Raw genomic sequence first — 24,766 nt, forward strand, 5'->3', positions numbered from 1 at the left:
TATGCTCGCACCTTAAAGCATAACATAGCATGACGGCAGAATGCAATAATTGGTGTTCATAGCTGTCAGCTTCATCTAGCGATTATGTACTCTCTCTTTTTCATATTGCTACGTGCAATACTTGAACCCACATCGCCTGCTTGAGAGACCAGTGTACTACTGTTGAGCTAAAACACAGGCGGTGTCCCGGATCGCCAGCCCTTTACGTGAAGTTGACTGGCGTCTATTACACACGCACAGACATGCGCCCGTCACAAAGGAGATGTATTCATAAACAAAATTATTTTTAAAATGGGTGATATTTTTGCACTGTTGCTGTTCTGTTGAGTGAACTCATGAGTTTTTGTTTTTTTTGTGTGTTTTTTTGTTGAGGTGTACCTACTCAGTACATAGACAACTCACAAAACGTCTAGGACAGTGGTCCCCAACCTTTTTGTAGCTGCGGACCGGTCAACGCTTGAAAATTTGTCCCACAGACCGGGGGGGGATTGTTTCATTTTTTTTTTTCATAAAGAAATACAATCATGTGTGCTTACAGACTGTATCCCTGCAGACTGTATTGATATATAATGTATATATTGTGTTTTTTATGTTGATTTAATAAATACAAAAAAATATATGTATTTATTTATTCAATTTTTCTGCGGACCGGTAACGGGCCGCGGCCCAGTGGTTGGGGACCACTGGTCTAGGATATTTATTTTGGGTCGAAATTTCAGGACGAACCTGAAACTCTACAGTTGAACTTAATGTTTTAATTTTTGAATTACGTGTTCAATATTTCACTACTTTTTGGACAACTTTTTGTTCATGTACAAGGAGCTGAATTGCAAAATGTACAACAAGCGTGTGATCCATGAATAGACAACAAAGTCTTTGTTCAATTGAAATAGTAACAGTCTTATGATGGTGAAGATGATGATATGATATGATATGATAGGGTAATGGTATGGTTATTTTTAATGTTTGTTTGTTTTTCTCAGTGTTTGCCAGCTCAGAGCCGGTCCCAGGTTTCCAAGGAGACACACTCCAATTGGCTTTTATCGACTTAAGACAGGTAAGGTGTCCTTCTCTTAGTATGTTTACATGCACTGCAAAGAAAACTTAACTATTGCATTAAATCAATTCAAACCATTTTTTTTTTTTAAAGCATGTAAACATCCTAATCTGATTTGGTTTGTTGTTATCGTAAGGAAGTCTATTCAATTGGAAACTCACTGCTCTTGCATGTATTCTAGGGGTGTAACAGTATGGCATCATCACAGTTCAGTACGCAACTCGGTAATAAGGTTTAATTTATTGGTTTGTTTTATATTTAGTGCAATAAAAGAACAAAATGCAAAATAAAACAGCTTAACTTTTGAGCTAAAATATTTTTATGGCAGCTAATTCTCCAATAAATACAATTCTTAAATAAAGAACAGAACCACTTAACATTCATTTTGTGCAATACAGATGGGTAAAAATAGTACTGCATTACAAGCTATTTAAGCTTTACTTTAGATGCAATGAAGCAAATTAGTCCATCAATTTTCTACTGCTTGTCCCGCTCGGGGTCGCGGGGGTGACTGGAGCCTATCTCAGCTGCATTCGGGCGTAAGGCGGGGTACACCCTGGACAAGTCACCACCTCATCGCAGACAGACAACATTCACATTCACATTCAAGCACGAGGGCCAATTTAGTGTTGCCAATCATCCTATCCCTCGGTGCATGTCTTTAAAGGTGGGAGGAAGCAGGTGAACCCGGGGAGAACATGCAAACTCTTCACAGAAAGACTCTGAGCCCGGGGATCAAACCCAGGACCTTCTTATTGTGAGGCACATGAACTAAGCCTTTTCTACCGTGCTGTCCTGAAGCAAATTAGTGTAATATATAGAAGTCTAACTCATTAATAATAAATGAATTTCATTTTTATGTTATGTCCCTGGTCAATAAAAATTAAGACGCGGCCTGCGGGCCAAACTTTGAACCCTTCTTGTTTACAGCAATTTTTTTAGGAAAATACAACAATGCAAAGAACAACAGTAACAGTTTGAACCGTGTGATTGATTTTATCCCTGTACATATTTCACTGAAAGGAAAAGTGTGATCAAACAGAAGAGTTACACCACAGAGAGGGTCTCCAGATTTAGGCTTATTCTTAGCACTATCACGAGTCACGATGGATGTTTGAGGTAACAAGCCAGCCTATCCAAAATGCTTTTCCATTCCGTCTTGATGTCCATGATTGACTTGTGTGTTGGCAATTGTGACAGCATTTGCCTGGAAATGAACACCGCGGTTGCTGTTAGACTGTTGGACCGCTTGAGCGGGTGGCGCGGGGACTTGTCGACGCCAGGTTTTTTTATGCACAGAGCACTTAGTGTGCGGTTCTGGCCCTGCCTCATGCACGACCTCTTCCATGTTGCATGCATCATCAGTCCCAGCAGTGTGGTTTGGTCTTTTGGGCTATCGGTCACTGGCGGCTGCTTGAGAGGCGGCTGTCCTGTTACACGCGAGACAGCTTTTCTCTTCAACGAGAAATATCGTCACATTTTGATCTTGCGAGATCACATAGCACCCCAAGTAAAAGGCATTTGTGTTTTTTTGTTGTATTTATCTTGCATACTACACATATCACTTTAGTTACCCATCATTACATCATTATATATAATGATGGGTAACTAAAGTGATTATATATATATTTATATATATAAATAATTTGTGAATGAATTATATATTCACTTCGGCAGATTTATTGTATTTTCTGGCTTTATTCTAGTTTGGTTAGCTTTTTGGGACCCTTCTTCAGTGTATTGCTTTTTTATGACCTTTTCAACTTTTCCCTGGCCTAGCTTTCACCTGCTCAAGAAAACACTGATTCCCCCACTTACAGACATCATCTCTCCGGCTTGCTTTTTTTGTAAACACTAGTGGTATGTAAAGTGTTGCTGGGTCTCATTAACTTCTATCTGGGTTGACCTGTTAATCTAGGCCTGGGGTGGAGGCTTGGCTGTTCATTCAGTCCAGGTCACAACCTCTCAGGGCCAGAGTGAATATACTGTGGAAAATCCTTATTTTTTAATGTATATATATATATATATATTTATATATATATATATATATATATATATATATATATATATATATATATATATATATATATATATATATATATATATATATATATAATTAAAATTGTATCTCAAATTACATTATTCCTCCAAAAATCTCAAAACTAAAACACACATTAAAGACCAGATAAATGTTTGATTCTATGCTGCTGCTAATAATAATAATAATAATAATAATAAACATCCATCCATCCATCCAATTTTCTACCGCTTGTCCCTGTTGGGGTCGCGGGGGGTGCTGGAGCCTATCTCAGCTGCATTCGGGCGGAAGGCGGGGTACACCCTGGACAAGTCGCCACCTCATCACAGGGCCAACTCAGATAGACAGACAACATTCACACTCACATTCACACACTAGGGCCAATTTACAGATTGTAGTTACCGTATTTTTCGGAGTATAAGTCACACCGGAGTATAAGTCGCACCTGCCGAAAATGCATAATAAAGAAGGAAAAAAATATATATAAGTCGCATTTTTTGGGGAAATGTATTTGATAAAACCCAACACCAAGAATAGACATTTGAAAGGCAATTTAAAATAAATAAAGAATAGTGAACAACAGGCTGAATAAGTGTACGTTATATGACGCATAAATAACCAACTGAGAACGTGCCTGGTATGTTAACGTAACATGTTATGGTAAGAGTCATTCAAATAACTATAACATATAAAACATGCTATACGTTTACCAAACAATCTGTCACTCCTAATCGCTAAATCCGATGAAATCTGAAACGTCTAGTCTCTTACGTGAATGAGCTAAATAATATTATTTTATATTTTACGGTAATATGTTAATAATTTCACACATAAGTCGCTCCTGAGTATAAGTCGCACCCCCGGCCAAACTATGAAAAAAACTGCGACTTATAGTCCGAAAAATACGGTATATAGTGCTCAACCCAAAGCTCTTTACGTTTAATGCATTAGTCATTCACTCCATAGTCACACACTGTTGACCAAGGTGGGTCAAGTGCCCAAGGACACAAAGGCAGCATGACTAGGATGGCTGAAGGCAGTGGGGTTCCCTTAACCATCCAGTTATTGGACAAGCAGTTGTACACTCTGAGCCATTGGCTCCCCTCTTTACATTACAGTCATACATAATAGCTGTGGGCCTAACTAAATCTGTTTAGTCCTCTACTGCAGCATAGTGTCCTCTGATAGAGCTTATTATACAAAAAGTGCCAATGCACCCTTTTGTCCTTTACCTCGCATGTTAATCTTAGCCTAAGGTAAAAATGTTGAGCACCCGGCTGAGGCTGAGGTTATACATCGGTCATCCTAAAACTGTCACTCTATTTGCTGACTTTTTAATACAACACTGTCTTTATTGATACAATTAATAGCTCTACAAGTATACGTACCTGTGTATCAAAATAGAATGTAAGCTAAGGTTTTGGAGGCCTGTACCGGTTGTATTGTATAGTTATCAATTTTTAAATATACCAAGGTGAACCCATTCTTCTTAGTCTTTTGAGTCTGTTTCTCCATCGTCTATTTGTGGGTCTATGTGTGTTTACTCCTCTTGAATGGATCAATTGCAAAGTTGTAATTGTATTTTAAAAGCAATCCAGATAAGGGTTTATATCACAACTTGCCACTACAATTTGAACTTAAATGTACCTTTTGGTGACCTCTGTCAAAAGGGATTCTTTGAAAACACTTCCATCCACAATACCACTCTTTCAATCTTTACCCCATCTTTTTCAAGAAAGAGGTGTTTTGCCAGTTAGAGCTAGTTTTGACAACTCCAGATCTTTTGTAGGGTGCACACAAATTCATTGGCCTTCAGTGACAGCTGGCAACTACATCAACCTAATGCTCACAATCTCATCCAAGAGAGTGTTTACAAATTCATGACTCAGCCTGCCCAACAAAATCCCTCAAAATTACTTTGAACTCATTGCTTTTGGGGCTGCTTGTCAGACAAATTGACAAGAGGGAATGTTAGTCGCAGGGTTCATGGTATTGGCTGAAAAACAGTGGTTGATAGGGCATGTTTCTTATTGTTTTGGATAAGAAATAGATAGCTTTTTGACACTTTTTCTTTTTTGAATTATGTTGAAAGAAACAAGCCCACATGTACAGTATATGGAGATACTGCATGTTAAAGAGTTTTTTTGTATGCCTATACCTGTGAACTGTTAATATCGTTGATCAGAGTTGTATTATTTAGCTATATACCCTAATATAGATTTTCTGCTCAATAAAATAACCTTTACTATTCCTTGAAGTAGTGTTTATGCCAGTAGCATGATTTACTACTTGGTGCCTGGCGATACCCTTGAGAGGCAGAGGTAAGATTTTTCTTGTAATTGGTCACCAGAGTTGCTTACTTCTCAGGAATAATTCTGCTGCACTTCACAGATACTTATCAATAGGATTAAGTTATGGCAACTGACTGGTCTACTCCAGAATCTTATCTTGACACACGACCCCGTTGTTTGTCCGTGTCATTTTGGTCATATTCATGGTGGAAGACCTATCCGCAACACATCGACAGTGGTATGGCCGATGCCAGGTTGTTCTTATCCAAGGGTCTACTGTACATGGCGTTGTGTGCGGGCTGACGTAGCTACTCAGTGGCCTAGTGGTTAGAGTGTCCGCCCTGAGATCGGTAGGTTGTGAGTTCAATCCCCGGCCGAGTCATACCAAAGACTATAAAAATGGGAGCCATTACCTCCCTGCTTGGCACTCAGCATCAAGGGTTGGAATTGGGGGTTAAATCACCAAAAATGATTCCCGGGTGCAGCCACCGCTGCTGCCCACTGCTCCCCTCACCTCCCAGGGGGTGATCAAGGGGATGGGTCAAATGCAGAGGACAAATTTCACCACACATAGTGTGTGTGTGACAATCATTGGTACTTTAACTTTAACTTTACTCTGTTCACACCACTGTTTTTACGACTTTTTATTGCAGGTATATTAAAACATTTACAATTTCTCCCACAAGGTCATGTTGTTATATATCAGTCATAAGGAGTTGTTGTCAGAATGTGGAGCTTACCGAGAGCTTTGCTGTAAATATGTGGCATCCTCTACACGTGTGCTTGTGGCTCATCATTTAGCTCCAGGTGAGAATAATAGCAATTGTTGCAGAGCCTCACTTAGTCAGCTGAATAATGCTATTATCACTAAGCTGTTCTTTCACTGCTCTTTCAACGTGAGCAAAACACCCAGCTGTTTCACCCAATGACATTTGCATACACTGTGTGTGGGTGCACGCTGGGGGGGTGAAATCCAGGTTAACCAGGGGTCATTGGGGGGTGTCATTTCAAATGTCGTTCAAACTTATGTAGAAGCAGAATTCCCAACCTCCGAGTTCCTTCTTGTTTCTCTAAATCATTTGCTCATACAGTGGGGGAAATAATAATTTGAACCCCTGCTGACCTTGTTTTGGGGTTTACAGCCTGAAAAAAGCATTAACAGTCCATCATTTTTATGATAAATAAATGATAAATGGGTTGTACTTGTATAGCGCTTTTCTACCTTCAAGGTACTCAAAGCGCTTTGACACTACTTCCACATTTACCCATTCACACACACATTCACACACTGATGGAGGGAGCTGCCATGCAAGGCGCTAACCAGCACCCATCAGGAGCAAGGGTGAAGTGTCTTGCTCAGGACACAAGGGACATGACGAGGTTGGTACTAGGTGGGGATTGAACCAGGGACCCTCGGGTTGCGCACGGCCACTCTCCCACTGCGCCACGCCGTCCCGTCGCCGTTATGGCAGGTTTATTTTACCAGAGGGATACAGAATATGAATATATTCACAAAAATAAACACCCGTTATAAATGAATCGGTTTTGATTGACTGAACTAAGTACTGTTTGTGATTCTCTTTCTTCAAATAATCTCGAAGTACCTTTTGGTTTCGAGACTGTCACGAGGCATCTTGAAGTTTCAGCTTCATCTTCTTCAAGATTGTACAGTACATGAGCCCGTTCATCGTACCCTCAGTGGGGTGAAGTCTTCCTGCATCCCTAGCAGAGTAGCATTGTTTAGTTTGCATAAGTAAGCCGATATGCAAAACTTTGTGGATGGGTAATACTAAGCTTTTGGTTGGGTTCATGAGATATGTGACATTATCTCATAATTCTAAACCTTATTCAACAACAGAACATGAAGTGTGACTGTTGGTTTCATTTCGTGAATATAAGTGGGAGCTGATTTAAAAGGTAATATGCACATCATTGTATTTTCAATATACTACTATATTGAAGAACAGATGCATTCTAAAGTGTGGCCAAGTCAGCTGTATGTGTCTAACGGATACCAGCTTGTGTGGATGTGCGATGTTATGTACTGTAATGCCGCCGCGCGTGGTGAAGAAGAGAAACCACCGCCGATGCGCTCACGATCAATTTAGTAACATGCAGCAACAACACACGGTGACCACATTTTTCCAAGAGCCACAACTCATGTCACTCACACGCAGAACCTTAGCTAACACTTAGCTGAAGTCATGATTAGCAATAATGTTAAAGGCCTACTGAAATGCGATTTTCTTATTTAAACAGGGATAGCAGGTCTATTCTATGTGTCATACTTGATCATTTCGCGATATTGCCATATTTTTGCTGAAAGGATTTATTAGAGAACATCGACGATAAAGTTCGCAACTTTTGGTCACTGATAAAAAAGCCTTGCCTGTACCGGAAGTAGCAGACGAGTAGCGTGACGTCACAGGTTGTGGAGCTCCTCACATCTGCACATTGTTTACAATCATGGCCACCAGCAGCAAGAGCGATTCGGACCGAGAAAGTGACGATTTCCCCATTAATTTGAGCGAGGATGAAAGATTTGTGGATGAGGAAAGTGAGAGTGAAGGACTAGAGGGCAGTGGGAGCGATTCAGATAGGGAAGATGCTGTGAGAGGCGGGTGGGACCTGATATTCAGCTGGGAATGACTAAAACAGTAAATAAACACAAGACATATATTCTATTAGCCACAACACAACCAGGCTTATATTTAATATGCCACAAATTAATACGGCATAACAACCTGTACTTGTGTGCATTGTTTCACGTCACTAAATGGAAACCTTCTAAATCATGATATAGTGTATCATATTTATTTTTATTCAAGAATTGTATTGTTTTTATTTGTTTACTGGAAATGAACTGAGTGGTGATCTTAAAAAAAGCAATAAGCGACAAATCTTGCAACTTTTTTGTCTTATTGGAGACTTTTTGGTGACATAAAAGCATATATTGGACTGTGAAGTTTACAGTCAACCACTTTTTCTATTTTGAAAGGCACCACATTGTTATAATCCACTCCATTATTATTAATAGTATTAACAAAACACACCTAACAAAATACACTTTTGAGAACCCAAATAGAATTGCTAGCGCTCCTTTAAAACATCATAAATAAATACTTCCCACCAGTTTCACTGATCACTGTGAAATGCGGTGTCCATGGCCACTATGTGAAGATCCCTGAAACGGAACAGGAAGCCTGTTATTTTGGGAGAATTCCAGGGTTTGTACTTTAAGGAAGTCCTCCTACAGAATCTACTTAAATGATCCCAACTCAGAATCAGAGATGCTAGACAGATGTCGGTGCCTTAGTGTTATATTCAGTTCTCTTATTCTGTGTTTTATGTTGCACGATTGCGCCAAGTAAAATTCCTAGTTTGTGAACCCGTTCTCAAACAATGGCAATAAAACTCTTCTGATTCTGATTCTGGAAGGAGTCTTTGAAACACACACAAATCTCAAATAAAAACTTTGAATAAATCAGCTAATTTTTGTGCCCCCTTTCGGCGACAGGAAGCACCCTAAAATTTGATGGCATTCCTAAGCCCACGAGTCAGAAGTAACTTATCGTATCACTTTTACAAATTGTTTATTAAACAATGAGGAGTTTTCACTACACGTGGTGGGTGGAGTTAGGCAGCAGACAGTGCTCATTGATGTTGACCATCAAACTGTCATAGGTTTGCTTTGCATGTTTTCCAGACAATCACAGGGCACATAGTAACAAACAATGTGTCTGTTTTATTGCATCATTGATGTAAATTGTGTATAAACTGAGAACTAGGAAGTCAACATATGTGTTAGTAATTTCTGTGAAGTAGAAAGAGGGTAGTATTGATTAAGCTTTGCTTCTTCCGAGTCCTTTTCGGACATGTTGTAAGGAAAAAAAACAAGTGAAAATATGTACAATATGCGATGTATCATATTGAAACTTTATACGTCTTTGAAATAAATTTAAACTTAAGCCATTTACATTTACACATACTAGTAACTTTATCTCGACCTAGTGTCCCATTTTCCTTTTTCATAGTTCTTTTAGGAGAAGTTTGTTATTTACAGTTTGTTCTGTTCTGTTCTGTTTTGTCTGTGTGTCTATGTTTGGGACTTGTAGCTCCTGGACCTGTTCATGGTATGGGACTGGTCAACATATCTTGCGGACTATGGCCAGCCGACCTCCAAGTACCTCAGAGTGAACCCAGCCACAGCGTTGGCTTTACTTGAGAAGTGAGTGAGTGCATCAGACACAAAATTGAGGACACCTCTTACATTTCAAAAAACATTTTATAAAGCAGATCTTCTCTAAGGCTGGTATGATAAAAATCAAATGATTCTATACTTTAAAATTACCAGTAGGTATGTTCGATAATATGGGCTGGCTGATATTGTTTTTTCTACTGATCAGAATATCAAATAAAGTATAGATGGCAGTAAAACGGTTGATCAAACAAAACAGAAGTCATCGTCATGGACTCTTTAGCTGCGAAAGCTAGCTCTCCAATCAGCCCAACAAACTTAATAACTCCATGGTGACGTTTTGGTGAATTTACAGAAAAATTTGTGAAAGTGAAACAATATAAAAATAAAGACATTGTAAGTTAATAATACTAACACACACTCGTAAACGGGTTAGCATATTAGCTCATGCTAACGATGCATAAAAACACTCCCACAGACATCACACATGGCACAGTTTAGTAAGTATAAACTGTTTTAGTTATATTGTTACACTTACAAACATTGCTTGGAGTAATGAATGAAGAATCCATACGATTCGAAACACTATGCACGGCTGGAGGACAAACACGGCACTGCAATAGAAGGAAAAAAACGTCCTGTAAATGGAAAGACACTTGCAGTGAGCAAACTCGTCCATAAGATGGCCTCATAGCACAAACAAAACATGTTGTAGGTGTATTTGATTGTTTGTTTGTTTTTAACTCTTTTATTGTGGCTGTTGTTGGAGAAAAATCCATAAATTAGCCGCACCATTTTATAAGCCACAGGGTTCAAAGTGTAAAAAAAAAAGTAGCGGCTTTAGTCCGGAATTTACGGTCGTATGCCTGCTGTCTGGAACTATTTCCAAGTTTTGCCTTTATGGATTGTAAATATCCATATTGAGTTCAAAAATAAAGGACTGGACGGTAAGAAAAACAGTGTTTTATTTGTATAGCAATTACTAAAAAAAAAAAAAATTAAATAATCAACACACTTCATTATTAATACATGTTCACTGCAAGGCACAGAGGTGGGTATTTTTTACATTTTAATGATAATGAAGTGATACTATTACCAAATTGGTACTTTGAAAATGGTAGCGGTGCTTAAACTGTGCCTGAACCGGTACCTAAAGGTGGAAGACATGCATATTAAAAGAAAAAACCCACACATTCAAGTTTTACTAACTAGTACTTGAAATACTTCAATTGTATAAATTAAAATATATAAAAGTAATACATTGACAAATAAATAATGAAATCCACAACAAATTTTCATAATTTTATTGCCATAATACAGAACATAGACAATGTGCAAAAAGCTACTTTTGTAATATTGACATAGGCATAGTGACACGTTGCAAACGATTTAGACAATAACGGTGTTGTCTTCTGGGGATTATAAATCTATACTGCTTTACAAGCTGCACACAAACTACTCTAAATTACAGTATATCCAAGTTTCCTTTCTACTATTGGCCCTAAAGAAGGTATAGAGGTAGATAATTAAATGGTTGCTGAACTATGAAGAGTGTACCCATCTTTGTGAGATACCGCACATTGACATGACCTTTTGATTCTATAGTTTTTTTTGTTTACTTTTATTATTCAGACATATAAAAGTGAGTTTTCACAATCTCACCATCCCCTCGAGTATCTGTAGAATCTTTGTGTATGAAATCATCTTTTATATTGTATATTTTCTCTCTTATTGTTGTGCTGCAGAGTATACAGAGGGTAGGTTCAGCTTTTTAATTATCTTTCTATATGTTACAAAGTGATGTGTTAAGCATGCATTGTAAACCACTTTTCACTTGTGTTTAGTCTCATTTATCACCACTCTATATACCTCAAGTTAAATTAGGTATAATAATTCGTAAATAGGACAGATTACATTGCAGACTCCAACTAAACTTGCTACTCAAATCATGAAATCAGTAATACCAAGATCATTACACACTTGATTAACTGCTTCTGCATCTTGCTCTCTCAAGGATGAAGGACACCAATAAGAAGAACAACATTTTCTCCCAGTTCAGGAAGAATGACAGAGACAAACAGAAGCTGATAGAGACTGTTGTCAAACAACTGAGGAGTCTGGTCAGTGGCATGTCTTCCTAAAGTCCTGAGTGTCAGTGAAAGTGCCACTGACCGGACCATACGGGCCAATGAACCAGGCGATGTCACACTTCCAGTTGAATCCAGAGCTATTTGGGTAGTGATTGACTTGTACACTTCCAGAATGGATTTGAAATCAAATATTTCAAATAATGTCAGGATAGGATTGTAGTGCAGACTTTCAAATTTCACCAAATATGATATCTTACATCTAATTACTTCTGTTTAATATGTCCATTTTGAAGGTATAAATAGTATTTGGAAAATTTAAATATTTGTATATACACCATAATTTTTATATTTGAATGAAATCATTTGGATTATTTGCTATCAGTCATTAGAATGATAAAATCCCCAAATACTTCTGTATCTTACTGTACATTATTTGGACCCAGAGGATGAGGGTATACGTGTACATACGACGCACCAAGAACAGCAATACACATTACAAGGTGTGCAGGGAACATACTTCTAATACAACATACAGTACACAACACCAGTTGGTGTTATACTAAAAATATGACAGTTTTATTGTAACAGTCACATATTGCAAACCATTTTAATGGCTATGATGATAAGACAAATGAGTTTTTTTGTACATTTGTGAATGGCGGCACCCATTGGGACAGTGGGACAGTGATGTCACTGTTTGCCATTGTTATTTTTAAAGCCACTGAACGTGGATTATTTGGTTTTTAGAGGGTTTTCAGCAAAACAAGCCATCAATTGGAATGTTATTCATCTATTAAATGCATCAGATCAAGAAGTAAACAAAATACAGCCAACTTTGTTTTGATTGGTTTTTAACTGTTGCTGAAAGAAATCAGGCAAACATCCTTATCTCATTAAGACTTACTATTGTTTACAAGTGTGCTTTATACTTTTACGACATCTCAGAAGCTGTAAATGCATAAATGTATTCATGCAAACAAATGGCCATACTAAAGCACTTTGAAGATGCAAACGTTTTGATTTTTTTGAAAAATTATTGTTATTGTCTGTATTTAAATATCCAATTATAAATTCAGAACATTCTCATTGTGTCAGTACCTAATATGTCAGTAGAGTCTGTCTTTGTGTATGTGGGCCAACTCCTCAGTCAGGAAAGAAGCAATTCAGTCCTCGAAGTAGCTAACGCACGGCATAGTCTCATTTGCATAATTTTCCAATTCCTTTAGAACAGGGGTGTCAAACTCATTTTAGATCGGGGACCACGTGGTAAAATCACGGCACGATAACTTAAAAATAAAGACGACTTCAGATGGTTTTCTTTGTTTAAAAATAGGACACGCACATTCTGAAATTGTACAAATCATAATGTTGTTGTTTTTTTTTGTTTTTTTACAATTACCTGTTGCGGTTAATAGTGTATTGACAGTTAATAGTGTAATAGTGTATTTGTTATTTGTCGTTATTTATATTTTCTGAATAAAATATAAATAACGACAAATAAAGTATATATACTAGAGATGTTTGATAATATCGGATTGCCGATATTATCGGCCGATAAATGTGTTAAAATGTAATATCGGAAATTATCGGTATTTTTTTTATTATCGGTATCGTTTTTTTTTTTAGGTTTTTTTTAAATTATTATTAAATCAACATAAAAAACACAATATACATTTACAATTAGTGCACCAACCCAAAATACCTCCCTCCCCCATTTACACTCATTCACACAAAAGGGTTGTTTCTTTCTGTTGTTAATATTCTGGTTCCTACATTATATATCAATATATATCAATACAGTCTGCAAGGGATACAGTCCATAAGCACACATGATTGTGCGTGCTGCTGGTCCACTAATAGTACTAACCTTTAACAGCTAATTTTACTCATTTTCATTAATTACTAGTTTCTATGTAACTGTTTTTATATTGTTTTACTTTCTTTTTTACTCAAGAAAATGTTTTTAATTTATTTATCTTATTTTATAATTTTTTTTTAAAAAGTACCTTATCTTCACCATATCTGGTTGTCCAAATTAGGCATAATAATGTGCTAATTCCACGACTGCATATATCGGTTGATATCGGTATCGGTAATTAAAGAGTTGGACAATATTGGAATATCGGATATCGGCAAAAAGCCATTATCGGACATCCCTAATATATACTATTAACCGCAACAGGTAATTGTAAAAAAAAATAATAATAAAAAAAAAAAAATGTGTGTGTGTATATATATTTTTATATATATATATATATATATATATATATATATATATATATATTTTTTTTTTTTTTCTGAATACATTATGTGATAATGTTCATCAGTCAACTCATTGGTGTTCATTTTCAATCTATCAAGATAAAAAAATACATATCAAAATCAAATTACAGGATGTTATTTATGTAGTTTGCTCATTTTCCTCGACTGATGTGCAAACATCATGTGGTTTACTTTGTATATATGTAGCATCATACTTTGCAAACTCATCCCGCGGGCCGGATAAAACCTGTTCGCGGGCCTGATCCGGCCCTCGGGCCGTACGTTTGACACCCCTATCTTAGAGCATACAGCCTGCCTTGGCAAAGGTCTTTTCCAATTTCAGATCAACATTTGCAATAAAAGTAACTTCTTACGCATTGTTTAGCTCCTGGTCCAAAAACACTTCCTGTCCGCCTTTAATTTCCATAGTTTGTGATAAAGGAAGCTAACAAGTCAGCAAACGTTTTGTTTGCTCACTGGGTGCTGACTCTAGAAAACATTTTTTAGTCTTTTAGCTGAGGAAAAAAAGTCACCATTGGGGTCTGAATACAGAAGACGACATCCTGACAGACAAAAACAGTGGTTGTGTGTCATTTCCAGTAAAACTGTTTTAAATAAATGACGGATGCATTAAATCAAACTCAAGGTCTGTGGGCCAGACCCAGAAAAGGTTGTGAACATCTTGAATTTATTTGATGTAAAGAAAGGAGGTTTTCGCTTCTTGAAGTGATACTGCACATGGAGTACATCTGCGATGTGTCTCCACTAGGGGTGTAACGGTACGGGTATTTTATCGAACCGTTTCGGTACGGAGGTGTACCGAACGAGTTTCCACACGGACATATTAAGTAGCGTACTGCACGTTGTGTAAACAATACTCAAAATGCCGGACATTTGAGGCACCCAAGAAACTCCGCCCTGACAGCTCCACAAAAGAGGACACGCCCGGCGAAAAGAGGACGCACGGCCAGTCTATTGTAGCCCGTTAGCAGCTAGCATGCCCGCAAAAGAGGACATGTCCGGTGAAACCGGGCCAGGTCCTGACCACATGTCCTCTACCGCGGGGCCCCCCAAACGCCTCAAATGTCCGGCACCTCGAGTTATGGTTGCGTGTATTAACAATGTACGTTCAGTGTTAAGAAGGTTAAAAACAAAACAAATTGTGAAGGTGTGCAGCAGCATTGGTGAGGGAGGGGCAGAGACAGAGAGAGCGAGAGAGTTATGATAAACGCGCATGTGTCGCCAGGCTCTGCTTTTTATCCATAGATTTATCAGATTTAATTTTTTATTATCTATAGCAGGGGTGTCAAAAGTGTGCCATTTGCGGCCCACAGCTAATGTTTTAAAGGCCCACGGCACATTCTAAAAATACTATTAAAATAAACAAAAACATAACAAAAGTGAAATAAAAAAACTTAAAGGTTAAATGTAATTTAGAAAAAGTTGCAATGTTGACTAATAAAACAAAGCAGTTTTTTTTCTTTCAAACTGTCATTGCTCAAAACATAATATTGAATCAAAATCAATGTTAGTATGAATTATTGACCTATCCAAGGATCTGATTACTTCACATCAAATATTCCACTAAGAAAAATATTTTTGGTGGAAGATTTTGCAAATTTGGTAAATAAATAACCAAAAAATGTATATTTTGTTGTTTTCTTACTGTACCGAAAATGAACCGAACCGTGACCTCTAAACCGAGGTACGTACCGAACTGAAATTTTCGTGTACCATTACACCCCTAGTCTCCACAGTAGGGCTTAGATTAATCGACATAGAGGGTTTTAAATTGTGCAATTACGAAACCTCAAGTGGCAAATTGTATTTTTTTTTTTCTCCGCTGTCACCGGCATTTGAGTTACAGACATCTTCGCCAATTGTTGAGCCTCACGTTCTTTGCCTACTGACCAATCAAAAGTGTTTAAGGAAACAGCATGTTTGTGTGCGCTGCAGTGGAGGCACTGTGCACACTAATAACAAAGACTATACTTGCCTTTTGGAAAAAGTTTTAATGGTGACTAGGCCTGGGCCGATAGTTAATAGGTCAATCAATCAAAAGATACATTTTTAAACTTAACAGTAGAATTAACTGAACGCAGTGAGCTGTCTTTTTCAATCCTTCACAATCTTTGTCTCAGTGGACGGAGAGTGGGTCCGCTACTTTACACACACAAGATTCATGCGACTTGCTATTTGGAAGTTCCGCAAAGTAACAAAAATGACGAGGAAAACAATATGATTACAAAGCCAAATGTCCCCCTGTGGCAATGTTTCAGCTTCAACCCGAATGGGCAAAATGAGCCCATCAACACGGACAAACGAGCGAGAATGTCGTCATGAAAAAAAAAGACAACCCGACCTAGATTGTCCAGCTAGGAAAAAAATGCACTTAAAGACGTTCAATATTTACTTAAGTAAAATTTTTGCTTAAAGAGATGAGTCCATGTATTCTTTTTTTTGTTTGTTTATTTATTTATGATGGATAAAAGTATTTTTTATCTTCCAATTACAGTACAATTCTACAGTAATGAGATATAAAAGTAGATGTTTTTTAAATATTAACTTCCATTATTATTATATTTTATGATTACATTACATTATAACACTCGTTTTTTATCAGGTATTTCTTGAGTTTTGGAGCATGATCGAGACAAAAACTCGTTGAGTCCGTCTGCATAAAGCCAAATATTTTTTAAAGAATCCCTCCATCCATCTATCTTCTTCCGCTTCTCCATGGTCGGGTCACGGGGGCAGCAGCCTAAGCAGGGAAGCCCAGACTTCCCTCTCCCCAGCCACTTCGTCCAGCTCTTCCCGGGGGATCCTGAGGCGTTCCCAAGCCAGCCGAGAGATATAGTCTTCCCAACGTGTCCTGTGACCAGCTGCAATGGATGCCGAGTGGGCACAATTTTTCAATCAAAGTTTATTTATACAACCCTAAATCACGAGTGTCTGAAAGGGCTGCACAAACCACAATGACATCCTCGGCTCAGATCCCACATCGAGGCAAGAAAAAACTCAACCCAATGGGCTACAATGAGAAACCATGGAGGGGGCCGCAGATGTGGGATGGACGTCGAGTGCATCTAGCATAAAATTGTGAGAGTCCAGTCCATAGTGGATCCAACATAATAGTGAGAGTCCAGTCCATAGTGGATCTAACATAATAGTGAGAGTCCAGTCCATAGTAGATCCAACATAATAGTGAGAGTCCAGTCCATAGTGGGGCCAGCAGGAGACCATCTTGAGTGGAGACAGGTCAGCAGCGCAGAGACGTCCCTAACTGATGCACAGATGAGTGGTCCACCCTGGGTCCCGACTTTGGACAGCTAGCATATGATCTGTGGTCACCTAATCTGTGCACCCCCTCTCCTTCGTGGAGAGGGGGGTAGAGCAGAAAAGAAACGGCAGATCAAATGGTCTAAAAGGGGGGTCTATTTAAAGGCTCGAGTATACAAATGAGTTTTAAGATGGGACTTAAATGATTCTACTTCTTTTTTTTATTAATCAATCCAACAAAACAATACACAGCAATACCATAATAATGCAATCCAATTCCAAAACCAGCAACACTCAGAACTGCAATAAACAGAGCAATTGAGAGGAGACACAAACACGACACAGAACAAACTAAAAGTAGTGAAACAAAAATGATGATTATCAACAACAGTATCAATATTAGTAACAATTTCAACATAGCAGTGATTAAAAATCCCTCATTGACATTATCATTAGACATTTATAAAAAAAAATTTAAAAAAAATTCTACTTCTATTTTTGAACTATTATTTAATTTTGATGTAGCCTTTTCAAAATACCCAGAAAAGGGCGGGGTATAATCCTTGGAACACACCCGTGTAAAGGATGCAATCAGCCTTTTTAATCTCATACAAACACTGAGCTCCACCTGAAGTGACAGTAACTAACAACTTGCTACGTTTAGAAACGATGAGCAGACTTATTAATGCCAACCATGCATGGATGACAACAGTTGGTTGTTCATCTTTCTTGCTAAATGTCCTAATATTAAAGTTAAAGTACCCATGATAGTCACACACACACTAGGTGTGGCGAAATGATTCTCTGCATTTGACCCATCACCCTTTATCATCCCCTGGGAGGTGAGGGGAGCAGTGGGCAGCAGCGGTGGCTGCGCCCGGGAATCATTTTTGGTGATTCAACCCCCAATTCCAACCCTTGATGCTGAGTGCCAAGCAGGGAATGTGCACTTTCAATTTGATTAATTCATGCAACACAACAGCATAATTAAATACGTTTGTTACCCTTTTTGAAAAGACATGTACCTTTATTTGTATCTGCTCAATAGGGCTGCGAATCTTTGGGTGTCCCACGATTCGATATCTATTCTTGGGGGTCACGATTCGATTATAAATCGATTTTTTTCGATTCAACGCGATTCTCGATTCAAAAACGATATTTTCCCGATTCAAAACGATTCTCTATTCATTCAATACATAGGATTTCAGCAGGATCTATTCCAGTCTGCTGACATGCAGGCAGAGTAGTAGATTTTTGTAAAAAGCTTTTATAACTGTAAAGGACAATGTTTTATCAACTGATTGCAATAATGTAAATTTGTTTTAACTATTAAAGGGGAACATTATCACCAGACCTATGTAAGCGTCAATATACACCTTGATGTTGCAGAAAAAAGACCATATATTTTTTTAACCGATTTCCGAACTCTAAATGGGTGAATTTTGGCGAATTAAACGCCTTTCTATTATTCGCTCTCGGAGCGATGACGTCACAACGTGGCGTCACATCGGGAAGCAATCCGCCATTTTCTCAAACACCGAGTCAAATCAGCTCTGTTATTTTCCGTTTTTTCGACTGTTTTCCGTACCTTGGAGACATCATGCCTCGTCGGTGTGTTGTCGGAGGGTGTAACAACACGAACAGGGACGGATTCAAGTTGCACCAGTGGCCCAAAGATGCGAAAGTGGCAAGAAATTGGACGTTTGTTCCGCACACTTTACCGACGAAAGCTATGCTACGACAGAGATGGCAAGAATGTGTGGATATCCTGCGACACTTAAAGCATATGCATTTCCAACTGGACTGGACAGAACAGCTTTCAGGAAAAGAGAGCGGATGAGGGTATGTCTACAGAATATATTAATTGATGAAAACTGGGCTGTCTGCACTCTCAAAGTGCATGTTGTTGCCAAATGTATTTCATATGCTGTAAACCTAGTTCATAGTTGTTAGTTTCCTTTAATGCCAAACAAACACATACCAATCGTTGGTTAGAAGGCAATCGCCGAATTCGTCCTCGCTTTCTCCTGTGTCGCTGGCTGTCGTGTCGTTTTCGTCGGTTTCGCTTGCATACGGTTCAAACCTATATGGCTCAATAGCTTCAGTTTCTTCTTCAATTTCGTTTTCGCTACCAGCCTCCACACTACAACCATCCGTTTTAATACATGTGTAATCTGTTGAATCGCTTAAGCCGCTGAAATCTGAGTCTGAATCCGAGCTAATGTTGCTTTCCCTTGCTGTTCTACGCGCCATGTTTGTTTGTGTTGGCATCACTATGTGACGTCACAGGAAAATGGACGGGTGTATATAACGATGGTTAAAATCAGGCACTTTGAAGCTTTTTTTAGGGATATTGCGTGATGGGTAAAATTTTGAAAACAACTTCGAAAAATAAAATAAGCCACTGGGAACTGATTTTTAATGGTTTTAACCCTTCTGAAATTGTGATAATGTTCCCCTTTAATTGAACCAAAAATATGACTTATTTTATCTTTGTGAAAATATTGGACACAGTGTGTTGTCAAGCTTATGAGATGCGATGCAAGTGTAAGCCACTGTGACACTATTGTTCTTTTTTTTAATTTTTTTATAAATGTCTAATAATAATGTCAATGAGGGATTTTTAATCACTGCTATGTTGAAATTGTTACTAATATTGATACTGTTGTTGATAATATTCATTTTTGTTTCACTACTTTTGGTTTGTTCTGTGTCGTGTTTGTGTCTCCTCTCAATTGCTCTGTTTATTGCAGTTCTGAGTGTTGCTGGGTCGGGTTTGGTTTTGGAATTGGATTGCATTGTTAGGGTATTGCTGTGTATTGTTTTGTTGGATTGATTAATTAATTTTTTTTTTTTTTTTAATCGATTTTTGAAAAATGAGTATTGATACTGAATCGTACAATGTGAGAATCGCGATTTGAATTCGAATCGATTTGTTCCCACACCCCTACTGCTCAACACTATGTTCATTAACTCATAAACTTGACTGATTTCAAAATGACTTCTGTATATGTCCTACCGAATGCAGGAGCACTTGTAATAATGTGAATGTAATAACAGTAATGTAGCGAGGCGTTCATCTTTCACAGTTATTAGAACTGGCCGTCTGAAGGCCACCGTGACTGCGATGTGGCCTGCAATTAATTAAGAGTTTGACACCCTAATGTTGAAGGGACTTCCTTTCACTTTGCGTATATTTAGTATTATGTCTGTCTTTAAACGGCAAATGCCAGTTGCATTTGTGTTGGTTTTAAACCGAGCGTGAATGTTGTCTGTCTGTGTTGGCCCTGTGATGAGGTGGCGACTTGTTCAGGGTGTACCCCGCCTTCCGCCCGAATGCAGCTGAGATAGGCTCCAGCACCCCCCGCGACCCCGAAAGGGACAAGCGGTAGAAAATGGATGGATGGATATTGAAAGGCTACCTTGCTGACACACTCAGCTTGAAAACTGGCTAGAGTGAGATACTGTTTCGTTAAAAAGATAAAGATTCATGGCTACCGCCAGCAAGCCAGGCAACAGGTGAATGAAAGGCATCACCTAGCAATGGAATGCTTCACAAGAGAAGACAATCTCCCGTCCAGGAGGAAGGGTTCCAGGACACTGAAGAGTCCCATGAATAATGGCCGCTTGAGACGATTAAGGCAGAACAATATTGCGAGCCATAAACCCAGGTTTTACGCCAGGTCATGCCAAGAACAGAAGGGGAGAACCGCTTAACTGGACAACTTTCTGCAATCACAGGAGGTGGAAATGGATGGAGAAACATCGAAACTATCCTCTTTACAGAAGAAATAACGGTGCAGTTTGTCAATAAGAAATACATTACAACTTTGTAAAGCAGGGAAGTGGAAAGGAATAAAGTTCTACAACAAAGGTGTCCAAAGTGCGGACATTATAGCTAATATTTTAACCCCCGCACAAGGGCTGGGCAATATGGCCTTTTATTAATATCTCAATATTTTTAGGCCTTGTCACGATACACGATATATATCTCAATATTTTGCCATAGCCTTGAATAAACACTTGATGCATATAATCACAACAGTATGATGATTCTATGTGTCTACATTAAAACATTCTTGTTCATACTGCATTAATATATGCTCATTTTAAACGTTCATGCAGAGAGGGAAACCACAACTAAGTAAATTTACCAAAACTGTATTTATTAAACAGTTATTAAGCAGTGGCACAAACATTCATATCATTTCAAAACAGAAAGTGCAAGATTATCAGAGACATTTTAAAACAGGCTATTAGTGCACTTTTGTGCATGATGTCACTAAGATGACATATCAAAACAACACTAAATTAAAGTGCACTTTTTGTACAGAACGCCACTACAATAGTTTAAAACAAATAAAGTGCACTTTTGTGCATGATGTCACACAAGATATTTCAATAACTCAAATAAAAATGAGCTGCATAATAGGAAATCAAATAGTGTATGTCCTTCGCTATGTGGTAGGTTACTGCGAACGTTATCTCCTTCTGGTGTTGACTATTTGTTTCATACGGTGTTGATGTGGAAATGGTTGCTTGGGCATTTTGTGGGTGTGGCACCGGCCGGAGATGTTGACATGCAGAGTTTCAAGCACTCTTCATTCTCTAGCGGGTGACTTTTCAAATTAGGCTACAAATTAGCACTAATGCTACTTTTTGTAGCAACGCTTTTGCCGCATACTTGACATAATACAGTTGTCTGTTCGACATCTTTCCGATTGAAGCCAAACCACCACCAGACGATGGACCCTGTGCTGTTTTTCTTGGGAATGAATTCTTCCTTCATTCGTTACCAGATTTGCACCTTCTTTCTCTCGTATTACCACTCACACCACTCCGCTAGCACCTGCCACAGAAGTTATCTGCCACATTCCTCTCTGCTACCTCTCTGCTCCGCGAGGGCGTGTGACGTTGCACACGTGACAGTATGTGACGTATGTAAGAAGGTGCGCTTGTTTTACGTCTCAGTGAGAAGGAGAGACAAGAAAGAGTGAGAAGAGCCTGAAGTGTAATGCCCGCAGCTAAAAGCAACTGCCTGAGGACGTATACTCGAATATCACCATATAGTCATTTTCTATATTGCACAGAGACACACCCGAGATATATCGAGTATATTCGATATATCGCCCAGCCCTACGCTGCACATTCTAAAAATACTACTACAAAAAAATAGGTGTAAAGTAACAAGAAACAGTTGCAATGTTGACGCTAAAAGCCAAGGATTTGCAATGTATTTTTTTTAAGCCAATTCAGATAACTTCCTCCTTCTAAAGATTGATACTGATAACCAATTAACTTATTTATATCTATGACTTCTTTACATGTAGATTTAGTTGTGCACACCTTTCTTTGTGGCTAGCTTTAAGCAGCTCTTTGGTTTATTGTTTCTTTTTGTCCTACTGTACTTTCTTTTATTGTGGTTTTATTGTTGTTCATGGCGTGTTGTCCTGTAGTTTGGTGCGGTCCTGTTCCAAAGTGTTAGGCTCTAATTGCCGCTGAGACGGAAGATGGAAATTAGCCAGTGCTTAAAGTCTTGCACACATCAATATGTAGTGTCCCTGTTTTAAAAATAAAGTCAAAACACTGTCGAAACGATGCGGATGTTTCAGGTGGCCAATTAGGTTTGATGTGTTGAGGCGCAATGAGTATTCCTTCTTGCGGTATAATTGCAGAATATTTGGTGTGATCAGCATGCAAAATGTCCGAAACAATAAAGGCAATGTTTGTTTACAATAAAGTTTACAAAACGAGTAGGAAAAAAGGAGCACCGGATTTGCTCACCTTAACCCACCTACAACACATTAAAGGTAATCTTACCTAATTGGAGCTTTTTTTAATCAGTTATTGGATACATTTTTTTTAATGTTATCGGAATAATTAGGGTGATGTCACACATTTCATTATATGTGCATGATTATTATCCATTTATATTTATTATACACCCCTACTAATAACACAAAGCTGATACGCAGGCTGCTTTTTTTGTCTTTTGCTAAATCTATATATTGTATGGCTTTGAAAATGTATTTTCAAAATTGTCCCCCGCATCCTTTACTTACCGTATTTTCCGCACTATAAGCCGCACCTAAAAACCACAAATTTTCACAAAAGCTGACAGTGCGGCTTATAACCCGGTGCGCCTTATATATGGATTAATATAAATATTTATTTTCATAAAGTTTCGGTCTCGCAACTACGGTAAACAGCCGCCATCTTTTTTCCCCGTAGAAGAGGAAGCGCTTCTTCTTCTATGGTAAGCAACCGCCAAGGTAAGCACCCGCCCCCATAGAAGAGGAAGCGCTCCTTCTTCTACTGTAAGCAACCACCCGCCCCCATAGAAGAAGAAGCCCCCGGATATTGCGTTTCATTTCATTTGTGTGTTTACATCTGTAAAGACCACAAAATGGCTCCTACTAAGCGACACGCGTATAACGCAGAATTTAAACTTAAGGCAATATTTAACCAAAGAACTCCAACCGCTCGATATTGGTGTCAACAGGGCATTTAAAGCACGACTGCGAACGGCGTGGGAACAATGGATGACCGAAGGCGAACACACCTTCACTAAGACAGGGAGACAGCGCCGGACGACATACGCCAACATCTGCCAGTGGATCGTAAATGCCTGGGCGGATATTTCGGTCACAACTGTGGTCCGAGCTTTCCGGAAGGCAGGATTCACAGAACTGCGACGAGACGGAGCCGGCCATTTTGGATCCCGTATTCGCCCAACTTTTTAATTCGGACACCGAAAGAGAAGAATTAGAGGGATTTATGAATGAAGAATAACTTCAGAAAGTGAGCGTTATGTTTATTTTGTGTGTTGTGACATTAACGTCCGAGCAACATTAAGTTATTGATGCTTATTGATTGCACATTTGCACATTACCGTACATTTTGGGAGTGAACAGAGTTGTTAGAACGCTGGTTATTAATATATTATTAAAGTTTGACTGACCTATCTGACTGTTTTTTTGACATTCCCTTTAGCGCAGTTAGATGCGGCTTATAACACGGGGCGGCTTATAGGTGGACAAAGTTTTGAAATATGCCGTTCATTGAAGGCGCGGCTTATAACCCAGGGCGGCTTATGGTGTGGAAAATACGGTAATTTTTCACCTTGCGACCCTCAGTAGAAAAAGTTTGGACACCCTTCGTCTACGTAATAGGATCTGAGAGTGGATACATCTCAAGGAAGCCAGGGAAAACGTCTGGACCACCGACTGCAAAACATCAAGTTATAAAGCCAACCAGAAGAAGTTAAAGCACTTCACATCTGTGAAGGCGACATTAATGCTGAAAGGTACATACAGGTTTTGGAGCAACATATGTTGCCATCCAAGCAACGTAACCATGGACGCCCCTGCTTATTTCAGCAAGACAATGCCAAGCCACGTTTTACATCAACGTGGCTTCATAGTAAAAGAGTGCGGGTACTAGACTGGCCTGCCTGTAGTGCAGACCTGTCTCCCATTGAAAATGTGTGGCGCATTATCAAGCCTAAAATACCACAACAGAGACCCCGGACTGTTGAACAACTTAAGCTGT

At 38.7% G+C, this 24,766-nt stretch overlaps 1 protein-coding gene across 4 annotated transcripts in view; it reads left to right on the forward strand.

Moving 5' to 3' along the window:
* The window catches only part of exoc6 (exocyst complex component 6), a 76,746-nt gene extending 52,603 nt beyond the window's left edge, over nt 1-24,143 (forward strand). For 2 of the 4 annotated variants that reach the window (XM_061967138.1, XM_061967139.1), the window contains 3 exons: nt 984-1,057; nt 9,502-9,614; nt 11,599-12,326. In XM_061967138.1, coding sequence (XP_061823122.1) covers nt 984-1,057; nt 9,502-9,614; nt 11,599-11,725 — 314 coding nt within the window. In that variant the 3' untranslated portion in view covers nt 11,726-12,326. Of the gene's footprint in view, nt 1-983; nt 1,058-9,501; nt 9,615-11,598; nt 12,327-23,717 lie in introns of those variants that run through there. The other 2 variants (XM_061967135.2, XM_061967136.2) reach the window with 2 other exon arrangements.
* Nucleotides 24,144-24,766: the final 623 nt, after the last annotated feature.

The sequence above is a fragment of the Nerophis lumbriciformis genome, linkage group LG11 (genome assembly GCF_033978685.3).
Source record: "Nerophis lumbriciformis linkage group LG11, RoL_Nlum_v2.1, whole genome shotgun sequence".
Classification (NCBI taxonomy): Eukaryota; Metazoa; Chordata; class Actinopteri; order Syngnathiformes; family Syngnathidae; genus Nerophis; species Nerophis lumbriciformis.